This window comes from Oryx dammah, unplaced genomic scaffold (genome assembly GCF_014754425.2).
Source record: "Oryx dammah isolate SB20612 unplaced genomic scaffold, SCBI_Odam_1.1 HiC_scaffold_21, whole genome shotgun sequence".
In the NCBI taxonomy this organism is placed as follows: domain Eukaryota; kingdom Metazoa; phylum Chordata; class Mammalia; order Artiodactyla; family Bovidae; genus Oryx; species Oryx dammah.
The window spans coordinates 23,068,286-23,086,882 of record NW_024070205.1 but is presented as its reverse complement, the minus strand read 5'-3'; the positions used below and the strand labels follow the sequence as shown (position 1 = coordinate 23,086,882).

The 18,597-nt window shown below is 39.4% G+C and overlaps 1 protein-coding gene across 1 annotated transcript in view; it reads left to right on the top strand.

Moving 5' to 3' along the window:
- The window catches only part of PAPPA2 (pappalysin 2), a 303,795-nt gene that overhangs the window by 155,478 nt on the left and 129,720 nt on the right, over window positions 1–18,597 (top strand). Inside the window, exons 8-11 of the mRNA XM_040263919.1 lie at window positions 1,298–1,426; window positions 5,601–5,692; window positions 11,037–11,230; window positions 13,332–13,478. Coding sequence (XP_040119853.1) covers window positions 1,298–1,426; window positions 5,601–5,692; window positions 11,037–11,230; window positions 13,332–13,478 — 562 coding nt within the window. The remainder of the gene's footprint in view (window positions 1–1,297; window positions 1,427–5,600; window positions 5,693–11,036; window positions 11,231–13,331; window positions 13,479–18,597) is intronic.

Below are 18,597 nucleotides of genomic sequence, written 5' to 3'. Positions count from 1 at the left end.
TGTTTAAAGGTGCTTTTGAAACTCCATGACATTTCCTGTTTGCTGCTAGCAACATCAAGCAAAAGAGTAGAAGCTTTGTGGTTGAGTTGAAGAGTGTGTTAAAGCAGAGAGGGCTTTGGCAGGATATCTGTGGGTACCACTTGTGGGAGAACCAATAGCCCTTTGAGATCCTATTCTCCTAAGTCACTCCCATTCTAGCTTGACTTTCTCTAGCGGTAATTTTCCAATTAGGGCAAGCGTTAGATAAAAATTAAGTTGAAGGCAGAATTCATCTTTGGAACCAGCAGCCCCCTCCAACCACCACACCACTGGCCCTTAGCTCCTTCCCCCTTGCAAACATTCAGTCTCTCACATTCTCCACTTGATCAGTGCTCTTGGGCTCCAGATAGTCCAATAAACTCCTTCCATCTCTGGTGTCAATTGATAAAACTCCATTCCTGGTTTATACATATTTTGGAGCTTGGGAGTCATTTAGTTCTTTTCCAGTTGTGGAATTTCTTGCATCCCTAAAATAAGGATGGAAGATTTCCTCATCTCCTTCTAGGAGACAGTTGCTTTTCCTCATAAGCATTCAGTCTCCTCAAGACAAGAATTCTCTTGAGAGACAAGAAAACTGTGATTTACGGACCCAAGAAGGGCCTTGCTCAGCCCAAACTCTGAAGCTTTCATCTTCAGCTTTACAATCATTTCAGTGATACAGAGGAGTTTCCCAGATGGGGCTAGTGGTAAAGAACCCGCCTGCCAACGTAGGAGACATGAGATACAGGTTCGATCCCTGGGTCAGTAACATCCCCTGGAGGAGGGCACAGCAACCCACTCCAGTATTCTTGCCTGGAGAATTCCATGGAGAGAGGAGCCTGGCTGGCTACGGTCTATAGGGTTGCAAAGAGGTGGACATGACTGAAGCAACTTGGCATGTACGCACACATGCAGTGATATAGAAGACTAGGTTTTCAAAGTTGGTGGTTTTGTGTGTGTGTGTTTATATAACATGGTAAAGATATGCTCGAAATGCCATCCTCTTAGATTGTGTTGGACTGTTAGTTGGTTCAGTGTTGACTAAGCAACCATTTGTTGTACATTCACTATATATAAGGTACTGGGAATACAGAGATGAATATGGTTTCAAATGCTCTGTCAGACTATATGCCCTGCTCTTTGTTTCAAATAACATGGCACATGTTTAACATTTATATTCCCTGTAATATTTATTTAAAATTCCTTCACACCATCTGAAAAAGACCCAGGGCCTGCTCTACTTCCTGGATGTATGGTTACAGCCCATTGGTTTCCACAGGGAGGTCATGCCTGGGCAGATGTATCGGTACCAAGTTCAAGCTGCAGCTGAAGCAGAACTGGGAGAAGCTTCGCCTCCTCTGAGCCACATCCATGGAGCTCCTTACTGTGGAGATGGGAAGGTTGCAAGGTGAGGACATACTATGTGCCTTGGACTGGGTGAGAGAGGATGTCTCGCCTCGCTTGGACCATGAGGATTCGCCTTGAGACTGGTTTGGGAAGTGAAAAGGGCAAGGCACTGTGTGATTCTGGTATTGAACAAAATCTGGGACCTGGTAGTGATCTTGAGGGGTCATTCACATCTCTACATAGTTAAGCATGGGCCCACTTTAATTTAGTACCAAGATATTGGGGCTGATTCTGTGGGGTTCTTCTTCAGGTTTCAGAAAACAAGTGCTGGGCAGTGATTCAGGGAAGGAATTCATGGTAGAGAAGGTTATTGCCAAATGATGCTAAAAGAGAATGTGAGGGTATCTTTTGGATCAGTTGCCTGTCTTATGACCCAAGGAAAATCACTATAGCTTTATGAGCTTCAGTTGCTCATTTGATCCCTGGAAGACCTCACTGCAATGCAATTTACAGCTATTCTATAAAAGCATCAAGGTAAAAATGGAATCACTCTTTTGATTTCTTAACATACCACCTTCATTTTCCTGTTTACCACCTTCATTTTCCTGTTGCCCTTTAGTTAGTTAGTTATTTCAGTCTCTCAGTCGTGTCTGACTCTTTGCAACCCCATGGACTGTAGCATGCCAGGCTACCCTGTCCATCACAAACTCCCTGAGCTTGCTTAGACTCATTTCCATAAAGTCAGTGATGCCATCCAACTATCTCATCCTTTGTCATCCCCTTCTCCTCCTGCCTTCAATCTTTCCCAGCATCAGGGTCTTTTCCAATGAGTCAGTTCTTCACATCAGGTGGTCAAAGTATTGGAGCTTCAGCTTTAGCATCAGTCCTTCCATAGAATATTCAGGACTTATTTCCTTTAGGATTGACTAATTGATCTCCTTGCAGTCCAAGAGACTCCCAAGAGTCTTCTCCAACACCACAGTTCAAAAGCATCAGTTCTTCAGTGCTCAGCTTTCTTTATGGCCTTTCTCTATGCCCTGTAGTGATATCAACTTGATTCATTCTGATTTGCCAGGCACTTGCCAAAATTTTTCACTGAATACTCCCATGTCCCAGTGATCACCCTATATTAATCTATTCTAAATGCTCAGCCCACCTAATATGTTGTTTATATAAAGCTGTTGGGAGTAAAAGACTGGAAGCCCAGGTACTGTAATTTGTCTGAGAGTCTGTATCCTAATAAAATGGCTTGTTTTTAGCTTTCCAGATCAACTAAAAATATCTTGTATCTTGAAGGCCTAATTGAAAGCAATCTATAGCCTTTCTTGGGGTTTTATCCCATTGTCTAGGTATTACTAAATATTGTTCAGGTCAGGAAGCAACAGTTAAAACTGGACATGGAACAACAGACTGGTTTCAAATAGGAAAAGGAGTACATCAAGGCTGTATATTGTCACTCTGCTTATTTAACTTATATGCAGAGTACATCATGAGAAATCCTGGACTGGAAGAAACACAAGCTGGAATCAAGATTGCTGGGAGAAATACAAATAACCTCAGATATGCAGAGGACACCACCCTTATGGCAGAAAGTGAAGAGGAACTAAAAAGCCTCTTGATGCAAGTGAAAGAGGAGAGTGAAAAAGTTGGCTTAAAGCTCAACATTCAGAAAACGAAGATCATGGCATCCAGTCCCATCACTTCATGGGAAATAGATAGGGAAACAGTGGAAACAGTGTCAGACTTTATTTTTGGGGGCTCCAAAATCACTGCAGATGGTGACTGCAGCCACGAAATTAAAAGACGCTTACTCCTTGGAAGAAAAGTTATGACCAACCTAGATAGCATATTCAAAAGCAGAGACATTACTTTGCTGACTAAGGTCTGTCTAGTTAAGGCTGTGGTTTTTCCAGTAGTCATGTATGGATGTGAGAGTTGGACTGTGAAGAAGGCTGAGTGCCAAAGAATTGATGCTTTTGAACTGTAGTGTTGGAGAAGACTCTTGAGAGTCCCTTGGACTGCAGGGAGATCCAACCAGTCCATTCTGAAGGAGATCAGCCCTGAGATTTCTTTGGAAGGATTGATGCTAAAGCTGAAACTCTAGTACTTTGGCCACCTCATGTGAAGGGTTGACTCATTGGAAAAGACTGTGATGCTGGGAGGGATTGGGGACAGGAGGAGAAGGGGATGACAGAGGGTGAGATAGCTGGATGGCATCACCGACTCGATGGAAGTGAGTCTGAGTGAACTCCGGGAGTTGGTGATGGACAGGGAGGCCTGGCATGCTGCGACTCATGAGGTCGCAAAGAGTCGGACATGACTGAGCGACTGAACTGAACTGAACTGAACTGAAATATTGTTTGTCTTCTCAATCTTCTAAGATTCTTAAGCTTTAGTGTAAGTCTACTCCTTTTCATAGTAGTATAAACACGAAATGTTCCCAGACTTCAGAAATACATCCAAGAGACTGAGATCACTTTAATACCAAACCTTGCTAGTTTGCTGAGGCCACCTTCTGCCTCAGTCTCAGCTTACACTTTCTCCCCCTCCATCTCAATTAAATATCTCCCTGTGAAGCCATTAGGTGACATTTCAGGGGCTCAGAAGAGCTCCAGTACCACAGTCCTTTATGTCTCAGCAAAGAAAAGAATTCAGAGACAGGCAAAGTGATAGATAAGAAGTGATTTATTAGATTAGGATGCTTGTGAGACTTATAGGCTGGCAAGGATTGGCAGAGGGGCAGTGGTGGTGAAGGTTCTCAACCAGAGAACTTACCTGGCTACGGTTTTATAATCAAAGGAAAAGTGGGGAGGGAGAGAAGAACTTCTTTGTCTTTCTTGAGTAGATGTCATGCTTCCATCATCAGCCCTTCCTCCTGGTTGAGCAGGGGAGTTTTCTTGTCCCTACTTGATCAAGCTAGGTCTGCAAATTATTGTTTTTTATGTGTGCAGAGAGCATGTCCTAGGGATAATTAACTTACTGAACTCACTGGGCAAGATGTGGGTCTCATGACAACACTTATTTGATCATTTGGGGGCAATGTCTCGTGCTTCTGTTGCATGATTTTGTTGCTAAGCAAGCCAGCTTGGTTTTGTGGTTAAGTAAATCTGCTCTGTTGAGTAATCAGTAACTTACAGGGGTCACCCATATTTTTCTGCATACAATCCCCTAGTGGAATTAACTACTGAATCACTAACTTTGTCCCTATTTTGAGCTTCCCTGGTGGCTCAGACAGTAAAGTGTCTGCCTGCAATGCAGGAGACCTGGGTTTGATCCCTGGGTCAGGAAGATCTCCTGGAGAAGGAAATGGCAACCCACCCCAGTAGTCTTGCCTGGAAAATTCCATGGACAGAGGGGCCTGGAGGGCTACAGTCCATGGGATCGCAAAGAGTTGGACGTGACTGAGTGACTATACTTTCACTTTTGTCCCTATCACCTAGGGATGACTCAGCGTGTGCACGGAACAAATCTGGTTGTTGTCGATGTTTTCCATGGCTACCTCATTTGAAACCAGCTGCCCACTAATTAAGGTGTCTGCAGGACTAGGTGACCATTACTACACAGACAGAGCCCTGCTTGAACAAAACAGTTGATCTTATGTTGTAGCATCTCCTACAGCAGTCCTCTGATGAAGGTTCTGATGTCCCAGGATGCCACATCTGTCTGGGGTTCTGGGGCAGAACACGATAAGGGCCATCTTCCTAATCTGACATTGTACATTCTAGCCTGGGCTTTGAAACAGCTTCATCTGTAGTGACACCTGCTTGGCTACTGGGCTTCACAAAGCTCCTTATCACAAAGTTCCTTTAAACTCTGCCTATATCACCTGTCTATAAAGTGTCATACTTTGTTCTTGCGACATTGGAAGGCCCTGCCTGCCAATGCAGGAGACATGGTTCATAGGTTCATAGGAGATCATGGGTTCCCGGATCCAGGAAGATGCCATATCCCTCAGAGCAACTAAGCCCACGCGCCACAACTACTGAGCCTGTGCTCTAGATCCTGGGAGCTGAAACTACGGAAGCCCTCACACCCTAGACCCTGTGCTCTACAATGAGAACCCCGCACACCACCACGAGAGAGCAGCCCCTGCTTCCTGAAACTAGAGAAAAGCCGGCACGGCAACCAAAACTAACTAAATGTTTTTAAAAATGATGTTAATTAAAAGAGAAAAATCATTTTATGGATACAAGTGTGTATGTTTGTATATCAGCATGTATCCTTTTACCTTGTAGGAACCTGGGAGAAGAGTGTGATGATGGAGACCTCTTGAATGGAGACGGCTGCTCAAAGGCATGTGAGTTAGAGGAAGGTTTCAACTGTGTAGGTGAGTTTAGGAGCACCTGCCCAGGCTTATGTCCTGTGTTTGGAGGTGTCTCCAATTCTTACTCTTGTGAGCTCTTGATATCTGGCAATGTGTAACTTAGTAGTAATAACTATAACATTCGCTGTGTCTATTGTGTGCCTGGCACTAACTGTTTCACGTATATTATCTGGTTTAATCCCTACAATAAGTATAAGGAGACTAAACAGAGGCACAGAGAGCTTAAATAACGTGCTTTCTCTTACACAGCTGGTAGTGATGAAGTCAGGATTTGAACCAGGGAAGCAAATCCACATTTTAAACTACTAAATTACCTGGCCTCCTAGATTAATGTTACCAAATACTGTTCTTGGGTCCTCATGTCTAACATCAGACTGTCAGCCAAGTAGCACAATCACAGATTCAACATAAAAATTATGGTGGGACATGTTTTAAGCCAAAGAGAGTACAAGATATCTCTTGATGTCTGTGTTTAGTAGATAAGATTATGAAGAGTGACACATAGAATTTCTTAATCCTGGAATATCACTGGTAATGTTATTATCAGTGTTATTGCTAGGTGCCATTGACTCTAGACTCTTGCCACACAGGAAGGCCCTCCAGAACACTTTCCCTGATTTTGATTAAAGCCATCAACATGCTGCTTTGTAGATTATTTTTTCATTCCTATGAGCATGCACGCTTAGTTGCTCAGTCAGGTCCAACTCTTTGTGACCCCATGGGTCTGCCAGGCTCCTCTGTCCATGCAACTCTCCAGGCAAGAACACTGGAGTGGGTAGCCTTTCCCTTTTCCAGGGGATCTTCCTGACCCAGGTATCGAATCTGGGTCTCCCGCATTGCAGGTGGATTCTTTACCATCTGAGCCATCAGGGAAGCTCTCCTATATGCATACATTGAAGTAATTCTGTGGAACATATTTACTCAGCAAAGTTATTTTTTAAAGCAGTACATTTAACAATATTTTAATGCTTCTAAATTTCAAGACAAGTTGGATATGATTATAATTATGTATAGTTTATTAAGGTATTAAATACTACAAAGAACACACAAATGCTCCTGCTTTCCTGAGCAGAATAATAAAATTATAAAATCTTAGTGGTCTTACATCTATCCGTATAACAAAATATGTTCAGTGCCCTCTGTACACAAGTCTAATAGAGACCCTGATCCCTTCATATGTCCAGCCTCTTTCCCTTATAGAAATTGCTATATCAGTTCTCGAGCTTTTCCTACATGCATCTAGCAATAAAGATTGCACCTTGAAAGACCATTCTGTTTAAAAGTGGCTTTATCTATTATAGAATTCTTCTCCCCCTTTCTGGTTTGGAAACTGATGTTCAGAGCATTTTAGTGACTTGTCCATGGGCATATAATGAGGTGTCTACAAAGCCAGCATTGGAACTCAGCTTTCCTAATTCTTAATCAAGTGCTTTTTCCTTGCTATGAAACTACAGAGGATACATTTTTTTCCCTGTTTTATTTGACTACCATTCAGATATTTGAAATGCCTCCCCATTATTCTCCTTTCCAGTCCAAACATCCCCTCATGTGATTAGGTTTCCAGGCCCTTTCCTATTTACCCTAACTTGGCATGCTTCCTGTGGTCAATGCCCAGAAAGGAATTCAATACTCCAGATGTGGTCTGGCTGTGTAAAATACACTGAACCAACTACCTCCCCTCTTCTGTACACAAGTGTTTGTTAATGCCATCTCTGTTTGCATCATTCCTTTTTCACATAATGGGCTCATGATACATGCACACATACACACACACACACACACACACACACACACACACACAAACACACACACAGCCTTTGCCACTGCAGTTCATCTCATCTGTCTTAAAAGTGGACCTTACTTTGTTTCCATCACATTTAATTCCATTAAATTTGGTTCATATTCTTTTACCCTCCAACTCCAGGAAGAGACGGTAAAGCGTCTGTCTACAATGCGGGAGACCCGGGTTCGATCCCTGGGTTGGTAAGATCCCCTGGAGAAGGAAATGGCAAGCCACTCCAGGACTATTGCCTGGAAAATCCCATGGACAGAGGAGCCTGGTAGGCTACAGTCCATGGGGTCTCAAAGAGTCAGACACGACTGAGTGACTTCACTTTCACTTTCACTTTCATGGCAAAGTTAAAATGGTCTGTTCCACAGCTAGATATTTATTTCAGTTAGTAATATGCTCATAGTATTTAGTTCTATAGCATATAGCTCTAAAGCTCATAGCATATGCTAAGCGTATAGCTCTGTTCCATCATTTCTCAAGAGACTAAGTTTGAAGGAACCATTGTGAAATGTGTTATAAAAGTGGTCTGCTGTTTTTGCATTGATTTGAAGAAACAGAAGCAAAGTTTCTAAGTTGATGGTAAAAAAAAAGTAGAGATGGGATGATTTGGGAGAATGGCATTGAAACATGTATACTATCATGTAAGAAACGAATCACCAGTCTATGTTTGATACAGGATGCAGGATGCTTGGGGCTGGTGCACGGGGATGATCCAGAGAGATGATATGGGGTGGGAGGTGGGAGGGGGGTTCAGGATTGGGAACTCATGTACACCCGTGGCGGATTCATGTCAATGTATGGCAAAACCAATACAGCGTTGTAAAGTAAAATAAAGTAAAAATAAAAATTAAAAAAAAAAAGAAGCAAGGAGAGACTGTCACTGGATTATATAGAAAAACAAGACATGTATGCATATGTATATTATAAAAATATGTCATAAAATATATATTATAAAACAAACACATTCATATGTGCATATGTGTATATTCAAAATATGCTCAAACATACATATAAAACTCTACATATATGCATATATGTATGTGTATATATAAACTATACCTGCATATATATGTAGATGTGTGTATATGTGTTCCATATATATATATGGAACAATCATGGAAAAGTCATTCCAAATACACGTATATTGGCTTTGGGGAGTAACTTAGAAAGGCCTTGTATTTAATGGAATACAAGAGTTAATGAAAACCCAAAATAGGCTCAGAACCAAGTCCTTGGAACAGGAGCATACTCCTGGCAAGTAGAGATAGATTTACTAGAGAAGGGTCTTTGACTTGAAGAAATTATTAAGGAAAATAACTACATGTCAATGAACAGCAGAAAAGTTACTGAAACAGTCCTGTGGTATTTCTGTAAAGAATTTAAAATTAAAAGAATGGAATAGTAACAGTTAATTTTAGTGATGTTACTGAGTGTGTACCTATGCAGTTGCTTTAGTTGTGTCTGACTCTTTGTGACCATATGTACTCTAGCCTGCCATGCTCCTTTGTCCATGGGATTCTCTGGGGAAGAATGCTGGAGTGGGTTGCCATGTCCTTCTCCAGGGGATCTTCCCAACCCAGGGATCATATTGGTGCCTTTTATATCTCCTGCATTGGCAGGTGGGTTCTTTACCACTAATGCCACCTGGAAAGCCCATGTACCTATGGGATGATCTATTTTAAATCTTGATCTTATTTTCATGTCCCATTATTTTAGGTAGAAATGAAGAATTAGAATAGTGTTACTAATAGGGGTAGACAGGGCAATAATAATAAATAAATGGCTTTATAACTGCATCTCAGTTTTTTACATTTGAAGAAAGCTAAGTTACATATCAAGTGGCTCAGGGGCAAAGAATCTGCCTGCAAGGCAGGAGACACAGGAGACATGGGTTTGATTCCTGGGCCATGACGATCCCCTGGAGGAGGGCATGGCAACCCACTCCATATCCCTACCTGGAGAATCCCATAGACAGAGGAGCCTACATGGACAGAGCAGGCTACAGTCCAGGGGGTCCCCAAGAGTTGGACATGACTGAAGTGGCTGAGCACCCACGCAGTTTACATATCTAAGGTTAGTACAGACTATCCACTTAGTAGAAGTGAAGTCCTACAAGCAAGTAAGGACCTTGTCCAAGGAATTACAGCTTGCTTTACAGGCCCAGTGATTCTTCTCATATATTCATTACTCACACATTTGCTCTTGAAGACAGTCTCTCTGCCTTCGTTGAGGTATTGTGGAGTAAGAGAAAGCCCCTGAACCTGCTTTCTGTAAGCCTGGTTCAAAGCCAAGCAGTATTGCTTCTGCATCAAGGGAACTTTGACAAGTCACTTATAATCATGAAGTATCCTTCTTTCAGTTCAGTTTAGTTCAGTCCAGTTCAGTCGCTCAGTCATGTCCGACCCTTTGCGATCCCATGAACCACAGCACGCCAGGCCTCCCTGTCCATCACCAACTCCCGGAGTTCACTCAGACTCAAGTCCATCGAGTCAGTGATGCCATCCAGCCGTCTCATCCTCTGTTGTCCCCTTCTCCTCCTGCCCCTAATCCCTCCCAGCATCAGAGTCTTTTCCAATGAGTTAACTCTTCGCATGAGGTGGCTAAAGTATTGGAGTTTCAGCTTTAGCATCAATCCTTCCAAAATAATCCCAGGGCTGATCTCTTTCAGAATGGACTGGTTGGATCTCCTTGCAGTCCAAGGGACTCAAGAGTCTTCTCAAATACCACAGTTCAAAAGCATCAATTCTTCGGCGCTCAGCCTTCTTCACAGTCCAACTCTCACATCCATACATGACTACTGGAAAAACCATAGCCTTGACTAGATAGACCTTAGTCAGCAAAGTAATGTCTCTGCTGTTGAATATGTTATCTCGGTTGGTCATAACTTTTCTTCCAAGGAGTAAGCGTCTTTAATTTCATGGCTGCAGTCACCATCTGCAGTGATTTTGGAGCCCCCAAAAATAAAGTCGGACACTGTTTCCACTGTTTCCCTATCTATTTCCCATGAAGTGATGGGACTGGATGCCATGATCTTCGTTTTCTGAATGTTGAGCTTTAAGCCAACTTTTTCACTGTCCTCTTTCACTTTCATCAAGAGGCTTTTGAGTTCTTCTTTACTTTCTGCCATAAGGGTGGTGTCATCTGCATATCTGAGGTTATTGATAATTCTCCCAGCAATCTTGATTCCAGCTTGTGTTTCTTCCAGTCCAGCATTTCTCATGATGTACTCTGCATAGAAGTTAAATAAGCAGAGTGACAATATACAGCCTTGATGTACTCCTTTTCCTATTTGGAAGCAGTCTGTTGTTCCATGTCCAGTTCTAACTGTTGCTTCCTGACCTGCATATAGATTTCTCAAGAGGCAGGTCAGGTGGTCTGGTATTCCCATCTCTCTCAGAATTCTCCACAGTTTATTGTGATCTATATGCTTGAGATGGGCATTAGACTGGTTAGTAATTACAGGGTTCTCTTTAGCAGCTGGAATAAAAATGTAATTATTTTTACTGGACACATATAAAAATACCTTTTCAAATGTCAAACAATGTTTCTTGACAGGGGAACCAAGCCTGTGCTATATACATGAGGGAGATGGAATATGTGAGCCTTTTGAGAAGGAAACCAGCATTGTAGACTGTGGCCTCTATACTCCCAAAGGATACCTGGATCAGTGGGCTACCCAAGCTTTTTCTTCTCATGAAGACAAGAAGAAATGTCCTGTTTCCTTGGTAACTGGAGCACCTCATTCTATGGTAAGTTAAGACTAGTCAAGGGTAAATAAAATTGTTAAGTGATTCCCCCAGATACTAACCTTGAGCTTACATTTTTTTCTCCTAACTTTGACACCAAATTTAGTTAACAAACTCAGAATAAAATAATGTTAAATGAAAAGCTTCTAGGCTATCAATTAAATCTCATCCCCAACCCTCACCCCACTTACCTTCACTCGTTTTCATCTAGGAACCTTTGACTATGCAATAACTGACTGAAAGGTACACAAAAGCATCTCAAAATTAGCCTTATAATACACATGTCAGAAATTACACTTGGGCTTTGAATTTGGAAGAATTTATCTTGAAAGAAGATAAACGAGCAGTAAAGTCAGAATACTTGGATGACACTGTTGGACCTATCAGTATCATTATGATTATTACTAAGTGACATTTGGCAAGTCACTTAACTTCTCTGGGCCCCAATTTTCTCATATGTAAATCTTTTGCATTTAACTCAAGGTTTATTGCAAGGATCAAATGAAATTTAAAATATATATTAAAGATTAAAATATAATTTGATCTTAAAATTATTATTATTAAAGACTTTCTAGAATTAGTACTAAAATCAAATCCATAGGCACACGATTTTCCATGAATTTCTACCTAAGTAAATAGAAGATCTTCTGAGAACTTTGAGGACTGACTTCTGTGAATTATAAGTACCTAAAAGAAGATTAAGTGAAAAAAAGTGAAAATGTTAATTGTTCAGTTGTATCTGACCCTTTGCGACACCATGGACTATAGCCCACTGGGCTCCTCTGTCCATGGGATTCTCCAGGCAAGAACACTGGAGTGGGTTGCCATTCCCTCCTCCAGGGGATCTTCCCAACCCAGGGATAGAACGTGGTTCTCCTGCATTGCAGGTGGATTCTTTGCTGTCTGAGCCATCAAGGAAACCCAAAGATTAAGGGCTTTGGTTTTTGAATGCTATTCTAGATGTTTCCATTGCCAAATATACTCTTCCATGCTTTATAGCAATAAGTAATACAGTCATTTTTGACAGAAGTAAGATTTGTTAACAGCTTTCTAGGTATTTTAGGCCAGAGGCAAATCATTGGTTTTTGGTCTTGAGGAGAGCCCAGGGGACTGAGGGACTAGCCAAGGCTGGTAGTCCAGGTCAAGGAACTCATCAAGGACCCAAGTGTCTCTGAGATTTCAGCTCTTTCCACACTTGACTTGCAGTTTTCTTCCTCAAGCTCATGAGATGACTACTGCCCTCCAGGTATGAAGTCATTATTTCAAGCAGGAATAAGGGGGAAGGTCAAAGGGAAATAAATGCATGTGAGCTGAGTCTGTTTTTAGTGTGAAGATGGGAGCTGTTCCAGGAATATAGGCATCTACCAACATCCCATTGTTCAGATCCAGGTCACTTCACCAGCCTTAGTTGTCAGGGACCCTGAGGAGATGAGCATTTATAGCTGGATAGACTGTCACCTTGAACAAGATTAAAGTTTGTTAATAAGAAAGAGGGAGGTATGGATATGGACAGACAATTAGCCATGCCTGTCTCGCTCCTTTAGCTAATTCTGAAGGCATCTTTCTCAAGAATTCTGATGCCCAATGGTAGGAAGTTAGGAAAGTTAGGTGATTTTAAGTTCATAACAGCTCTCTAAAGCAGCTTTTAGTCTAGCTTGTCTGTCTTCCCCAAGTGAAGTGGGAAAAATTTTCTGGAATTTCCCTTTTCTGGTTCCTTTTCCCAACTTAGTGTTTCCTTGAGTCGCTTGTCTCACTCCTGGGCCAGTAGATCCTTCCTGGTAAGGACAGAATCATCATCTTGGACAGATTTCCCTAACTAATCCTAGGAGCAGTTGTCTGAAACATGCCAGGAGAGTTCGTTGAGCAAGGTCCCTGGACCACCAATGGGCTGTAAGTTGTCACATGTGTTCTTCCTCTGAGAGAAGTTGGATATTGAGGCTAAGAGAGAGCACTGAGACATTCTACCTTGAGAAAAGTTTTCTGCCAATAATGTCATCATGAGGCATTCAGAAAGAGGAAAACATTGGTTTTGAGCTGGGAGTTTCATTATCTTTACTTATCTCTCACCCTTCATGTTTAATTTTTGGTTGAAATTGCATTTCAGGTTTGCACATCATACCGTCCAGATTTACCAGAGCACCGACCCCTAATTGGCTGGTTTCCCTGTGTCACCAGTGGAAACAGATCTCAAGCTGAAGGGAGTAAGCAGCCAAAAGGTAGCCTGAAGAGAGAGGATGAGGTTTGGCTCAAAGTAAGTGACCCAAATGTTATTGTTATTTTGTGAAAACTGGATAGATTGTGCATGTGTGTGTGTGTGTGTGTGTGTGTGTGTGTGTGTGTGTATAAATGATACATTGGAATGTCAGGAAATTTCCTTTTGTCATCTAAAAGCTTTTATGTTTTGAATTTATTTTCATTTCTTTTTGAATGTTGGGCTTTTCTTTATAAGCACTCTTTCAAAGTGTAATACACATATAGAAAAGTACAAAAATCAGAAATGATTGATAAATTTTTACAAAGTAAACATCCTCTCCAACCACCACAGAGATCAAAAAACAGAAAATTAACCTCACCCCCAAAAGGCTTTGTCATTCTCCCTCTCATTATACTACAGAAGTATCTACTATTTTTCCTTTTATCACCAAAGATTAGTTTTGCCTGTTTGTATTTTACGTGAAAAATTTGACAGTCTGTAGTATTTGTGTCTGATTCTTTCTTACTCAGCATTCTATTTCTGGGATTCATTCAGGCTGCTATACTTAGCAGTAGTGTTCATGTCCACTGTGGTGCAGATTTCTAGTGCATCAATGGGCCATACTTTAATTAATCATAGTAATGAACCTTTTGTTTATTTCTAATTTTTCTCTATTATATATTACAAATAGTTCTGCTATAAACACTTCTGTACATTTCTTTTGGTGAATGTGTACAGATAGTTGGGTATATTTGGAACGGCTAGATAGTAATTAGGCAGATGATCAGCTTTAGTAGATAATAACAAATGGTGTTCTACTTGGTTATACTAGTTTATACTCCCAACAGAGGCTTGTGAGGCAATTGCTTTATATTTTTACTGATTACTTGGTATTTTAAGTCTTAATTTTAACCATTAAGTATGTAAATGTACCTCCCTATGGTTTCAATTTACATTTACATTTTGACTAATGAAACTGTAACGTTTATATGTATATCGGCCATTTGTATTGATATATCCTTTCTCCCTCTTTTTTTCTGAAGGGTTTATTCAAGTCTTTTGCTCAATTTTCTATTGGACTGTCATTTTCTTCTTAATTTATATGATTTCATTACAATTTTTGGAATATATAAATCATATTTCAGTTGTATATTATTTAATATTTTCCAGCATTCCATGGCTTACTTTTTTTTTTTACTCTTAATGGTATATTTGATGAAGAGTTCTAAATTTTACCACAATCCAGTTTCTTTTTCTTTTTCTTTATGGTTAGTGCTAATTGTGTACTGTATTAAGAAGTCTTTGCTTACCACAAAGACATACTTTCCTATGTTATCTTCTAGAAATGTTATTGTTTCACCTTCTATATACAGATCTACAATCCTCTGGAATTTTTATACATTGTGTGAGGTAGGGATCAAGGTTTTTTTCCCCCTAGAACTAGAACCACCATTGAAAGTGAAAGTGTTAGTCGCTCAGTCGTGTCTGACTCTTTGTGACCCCATGGACTGTAGCCCACCAGGCTCTTCTGTCCATGGAATTCTCCAGGCAAGAATACTGGAGTGGATAGCCGCTTTCTTCTCTAGGGATCTTCCTGACCCGGGGATCAAACCTGGGTCTCCTGCATTGCAAGCAGATTCTTTATCATCTGAGCCACCAAAATAACAACTTGAAGGCAATGTATAATCCTTTGCCAATAGTTTTGGATCCTTTTTGTGAATATATTAAGTGTTTTTTCATTTATATTCACTAGAGCTTGGTCCCTACATTAAAAAGAAAAATTTTACTCTCTTGTCAGTTTTATGATGAAGGCCAGGTTTGACTCCTAGAGTAAGTTTCCTTTATTCCCCAGTTTTCTGAAATATTTTGTGAAAGGTTGGTGTTAAATTTTCATGGACTTCATCAGTAAAGCTATCTGAGTCTGGTATTTTCTTTGAGGAAAATATTTAAATATATGTTAAAATCTTAAACTAAATATTACAGAATTGGGGCTTTCTAGTTCTTCTTAGGTTAACTTTGGAAAAAGTTTTTTTTTTTTTTTCAAATAATTTGTCCATTTTTTTCCTAAAATTTTGAATTTATTGGCATTAAGTTTTTCATAATGCTCTATTTGGTCTATTTCTATACTCCCTAGGACTTTTTTTAGTTATTCTATTGCTAATTTTTGTCTTCTCTCTTTTATTTTTTTGCTTAGTATTGCTAAAGACTTAACAGTTATATGAATCTTTTATTCATGTTTTTATAGAACCATAGATTATACATGTGTGTATATATGTATGCTTATATATATATGCATAAATATACATGTGTAAACATAAAAGGAAGGAAATAATGAAAGTAGCATACATGTGTACTCTTATTTTCATTATTGCCTCTTTTTATGTTTACATTTAATTTGCTCTTGAGATGATGCTTAGATCATTAATTTTTTAGCTTCTTTCTTTTTAAAATATAAACATTAAGGTGACAAGTTTCCTTCTGAATGTGACTTTTGCAACATGTTACATTTCACGTCTTATTTGTATTATCATTCAGTTCAAACTTATTTTCTAATTTTTATTTGACTACTTTTGTGATCTCTGAGTTATATATAAGTATGCTGATGAATGTCCAAACATTTTTTGGAAATTATTTATTTTTTGTTTTTGATTTATAGCTAGAGTCTTCTGTGCTCAAAGATTATATTTGGTATGATATCAAGCCTTTTTAATTTGTTGACCTTTGAATTACGGAAAAACATATGGTTAATTGGGCTTCCCTGGTGGCTCAGTGGTAAAGAATCCACCTGCCAAATAGGAGATGCAGGTTCGATCCCAGGTTTGGGAAGATTCCCAGAGAAGGAAATGGTAACCCTCTCCAGCATTCTTGCCTGGAAAATCCCATGGATAGAGGAGCCTGGCAGGTTACAGTATATGGGGTAACAAAAGAGTTGGATACAATTTACTGACTAAACAACAATATGGTTAATATTGACAAATATTGCATGTACTTTCAAAGAAATATGTAGTCTGAAATAGTTGGATATAGCATTCTGTATTTTTAACATAGATCAAGTTCATCCATCATGTTGTTAAAATTTCCCATATTGTATATTTTCCTTGATATTCTTTCCACCAGTTACTGAGATACATGTGTTAGACTTTCTTACCATAATCTTAAACTTGCCTGTTTCGCTTTTATTTTTGCCAGTTGTTGATCTATGCATTGATTTATTTACATTTTGAGACCATTATTAAATCTTCCAGCAATTCTCACTTTGTAGCATGGAAACACAAAATGACCATGTATCCTAAAACTGTACAAAGCAAGCTAAATAATCAATGGTGAAAATTACAATTGTTACATGATATTTTTGTCACAACATTAAAACCTTTTATTTTTAGAAGTATATGTGAAATGAAATGAAAAAACCGTAAAATTTAGCTCATTATAATTCAAAACATTACAGAGAATTAAAGTGTTTAATTTCTTTGTTAAAAAATTTACAAGCATAGTTTTAACAGTTCTTGCCTTTTTTTTTTTTTGCATCATATGACTTATATTACAAAGCAAGCAATTTTTCTATGCCATTGTGGATTGTAATATTCCTTTCCAAGTTTGATCATCTTCCAACACGTTATGGTATTTTACACTTTCAATGTTATGAAACATCTCTGAGAGTTCTTTTAATATGAATTTTTTCTTGGCATCATTTCCTCTGGGACATCTTTATCCTTTTTGTCACAACCACTTTTATACTTTTGCTGATAATTTCATTTTCACTAAGTTCCTCTGGCTGCAAATACAGAGTGTCTAAAATGGCAGCAGCAGCAGCATTCCTGTACTCAATTATTTCATCTATAATTCTATTTACCTTTCATTCAAATTTCACCTCCAGCATTATAATATTTTATTTCTTTGCTGCACTTTCATCTTTCCTAGAGGATCCCTTCCTATGATTATCCATTTCTGTAAAATGTCATGTGGATAATATGTCAGTGGGAGATGAGACAATGCAGCTGCACATTTTTCTGTCTCTGTGTGAACAGAATAACAGGTACACGGGGACCAATCAATGACAATTTGAAAGAAGAGATGTAATTGGTCACTTTATCATGATCCTCATTGGTTATTTATATGGTGATTTATATGGTGATATGGAAGGACTATTCATGGAGTTTATACTTTCTGCAGTTACAATTAATACTTTTTGCTAATTGAAATTTGAATCACATTATCTGGTATTATATAACTAAATTGTGATAACTGATATTTGTGTATATGGAAACTACATAAAATGAAACTACTGTCAGTAGATAATTTTAGAACTTACTATATCTTTCCCATTCTGTTGTTTTCCTCTATTTCTTTGCATTGATCACTGAGGAAGGCTTTCTTATCTCTCCTTGCTATTCTTTGGAACTCTGCATTCAGATGCTTATATCTTTCCTTTTCTCCTTTCCTTTTCACTTCTCTTCGTTTCACAGCTATTTGTAAGATCTCCCCAGACAACCATTTTGCTTTTTTGCATTTCTTTTCTATGGGGATGGTCTTGATCCCTGTCTCCTACAATGTCACGAATCTTTGTCCATAGTTCATCAGGCACTCTATCTATCAGATCTAGTCCCTTAAATCTATTTCTCACTTCTACTGTATAATCATAGGGATTTGATTTAGGTTATACCTGAATGGTCTAGTGATTTTCCCCACTTTCTTAATTTAAGTCTGAATTTGGCAATAAGGAGTTCATGATCTGAGCCACAGTCAGCTCCCAGTCTTGTTTTTGCTGACTGTATAGAGCTTCTCCATCTTTGGCTGCAAAGAATATAATCTGTCTGATTTCGATGTTGACCATCTGGTGATGTCCATGTGTAGAGTCTTCCTTGTGTTGTTGGAAGAGGGTGTTTGCTATGACCGGTGTGTTCTCTTGGCAAAACTCTATTAGCCTTTGCCTGGCTTCATGCTGTACTCCAAGGCCAAATTTGTCTGTTACTCCAGGTGTTTCTTGACTTCCTACTTTTGCATTCCAGTCCCCTATAATGAAAAGGACATCTTTTTTGGGTGCTAGTTCTAAAAGGTCTTGTAGGTCTTCATAGAACTGTTCAACTTCAGTTTCTTCAGCATTACTGGTTGGGGCATAGTCTTGGATTACTGTGATATTGAATGGTTTGCCTTGGAGACAAACAGAGATCATTCT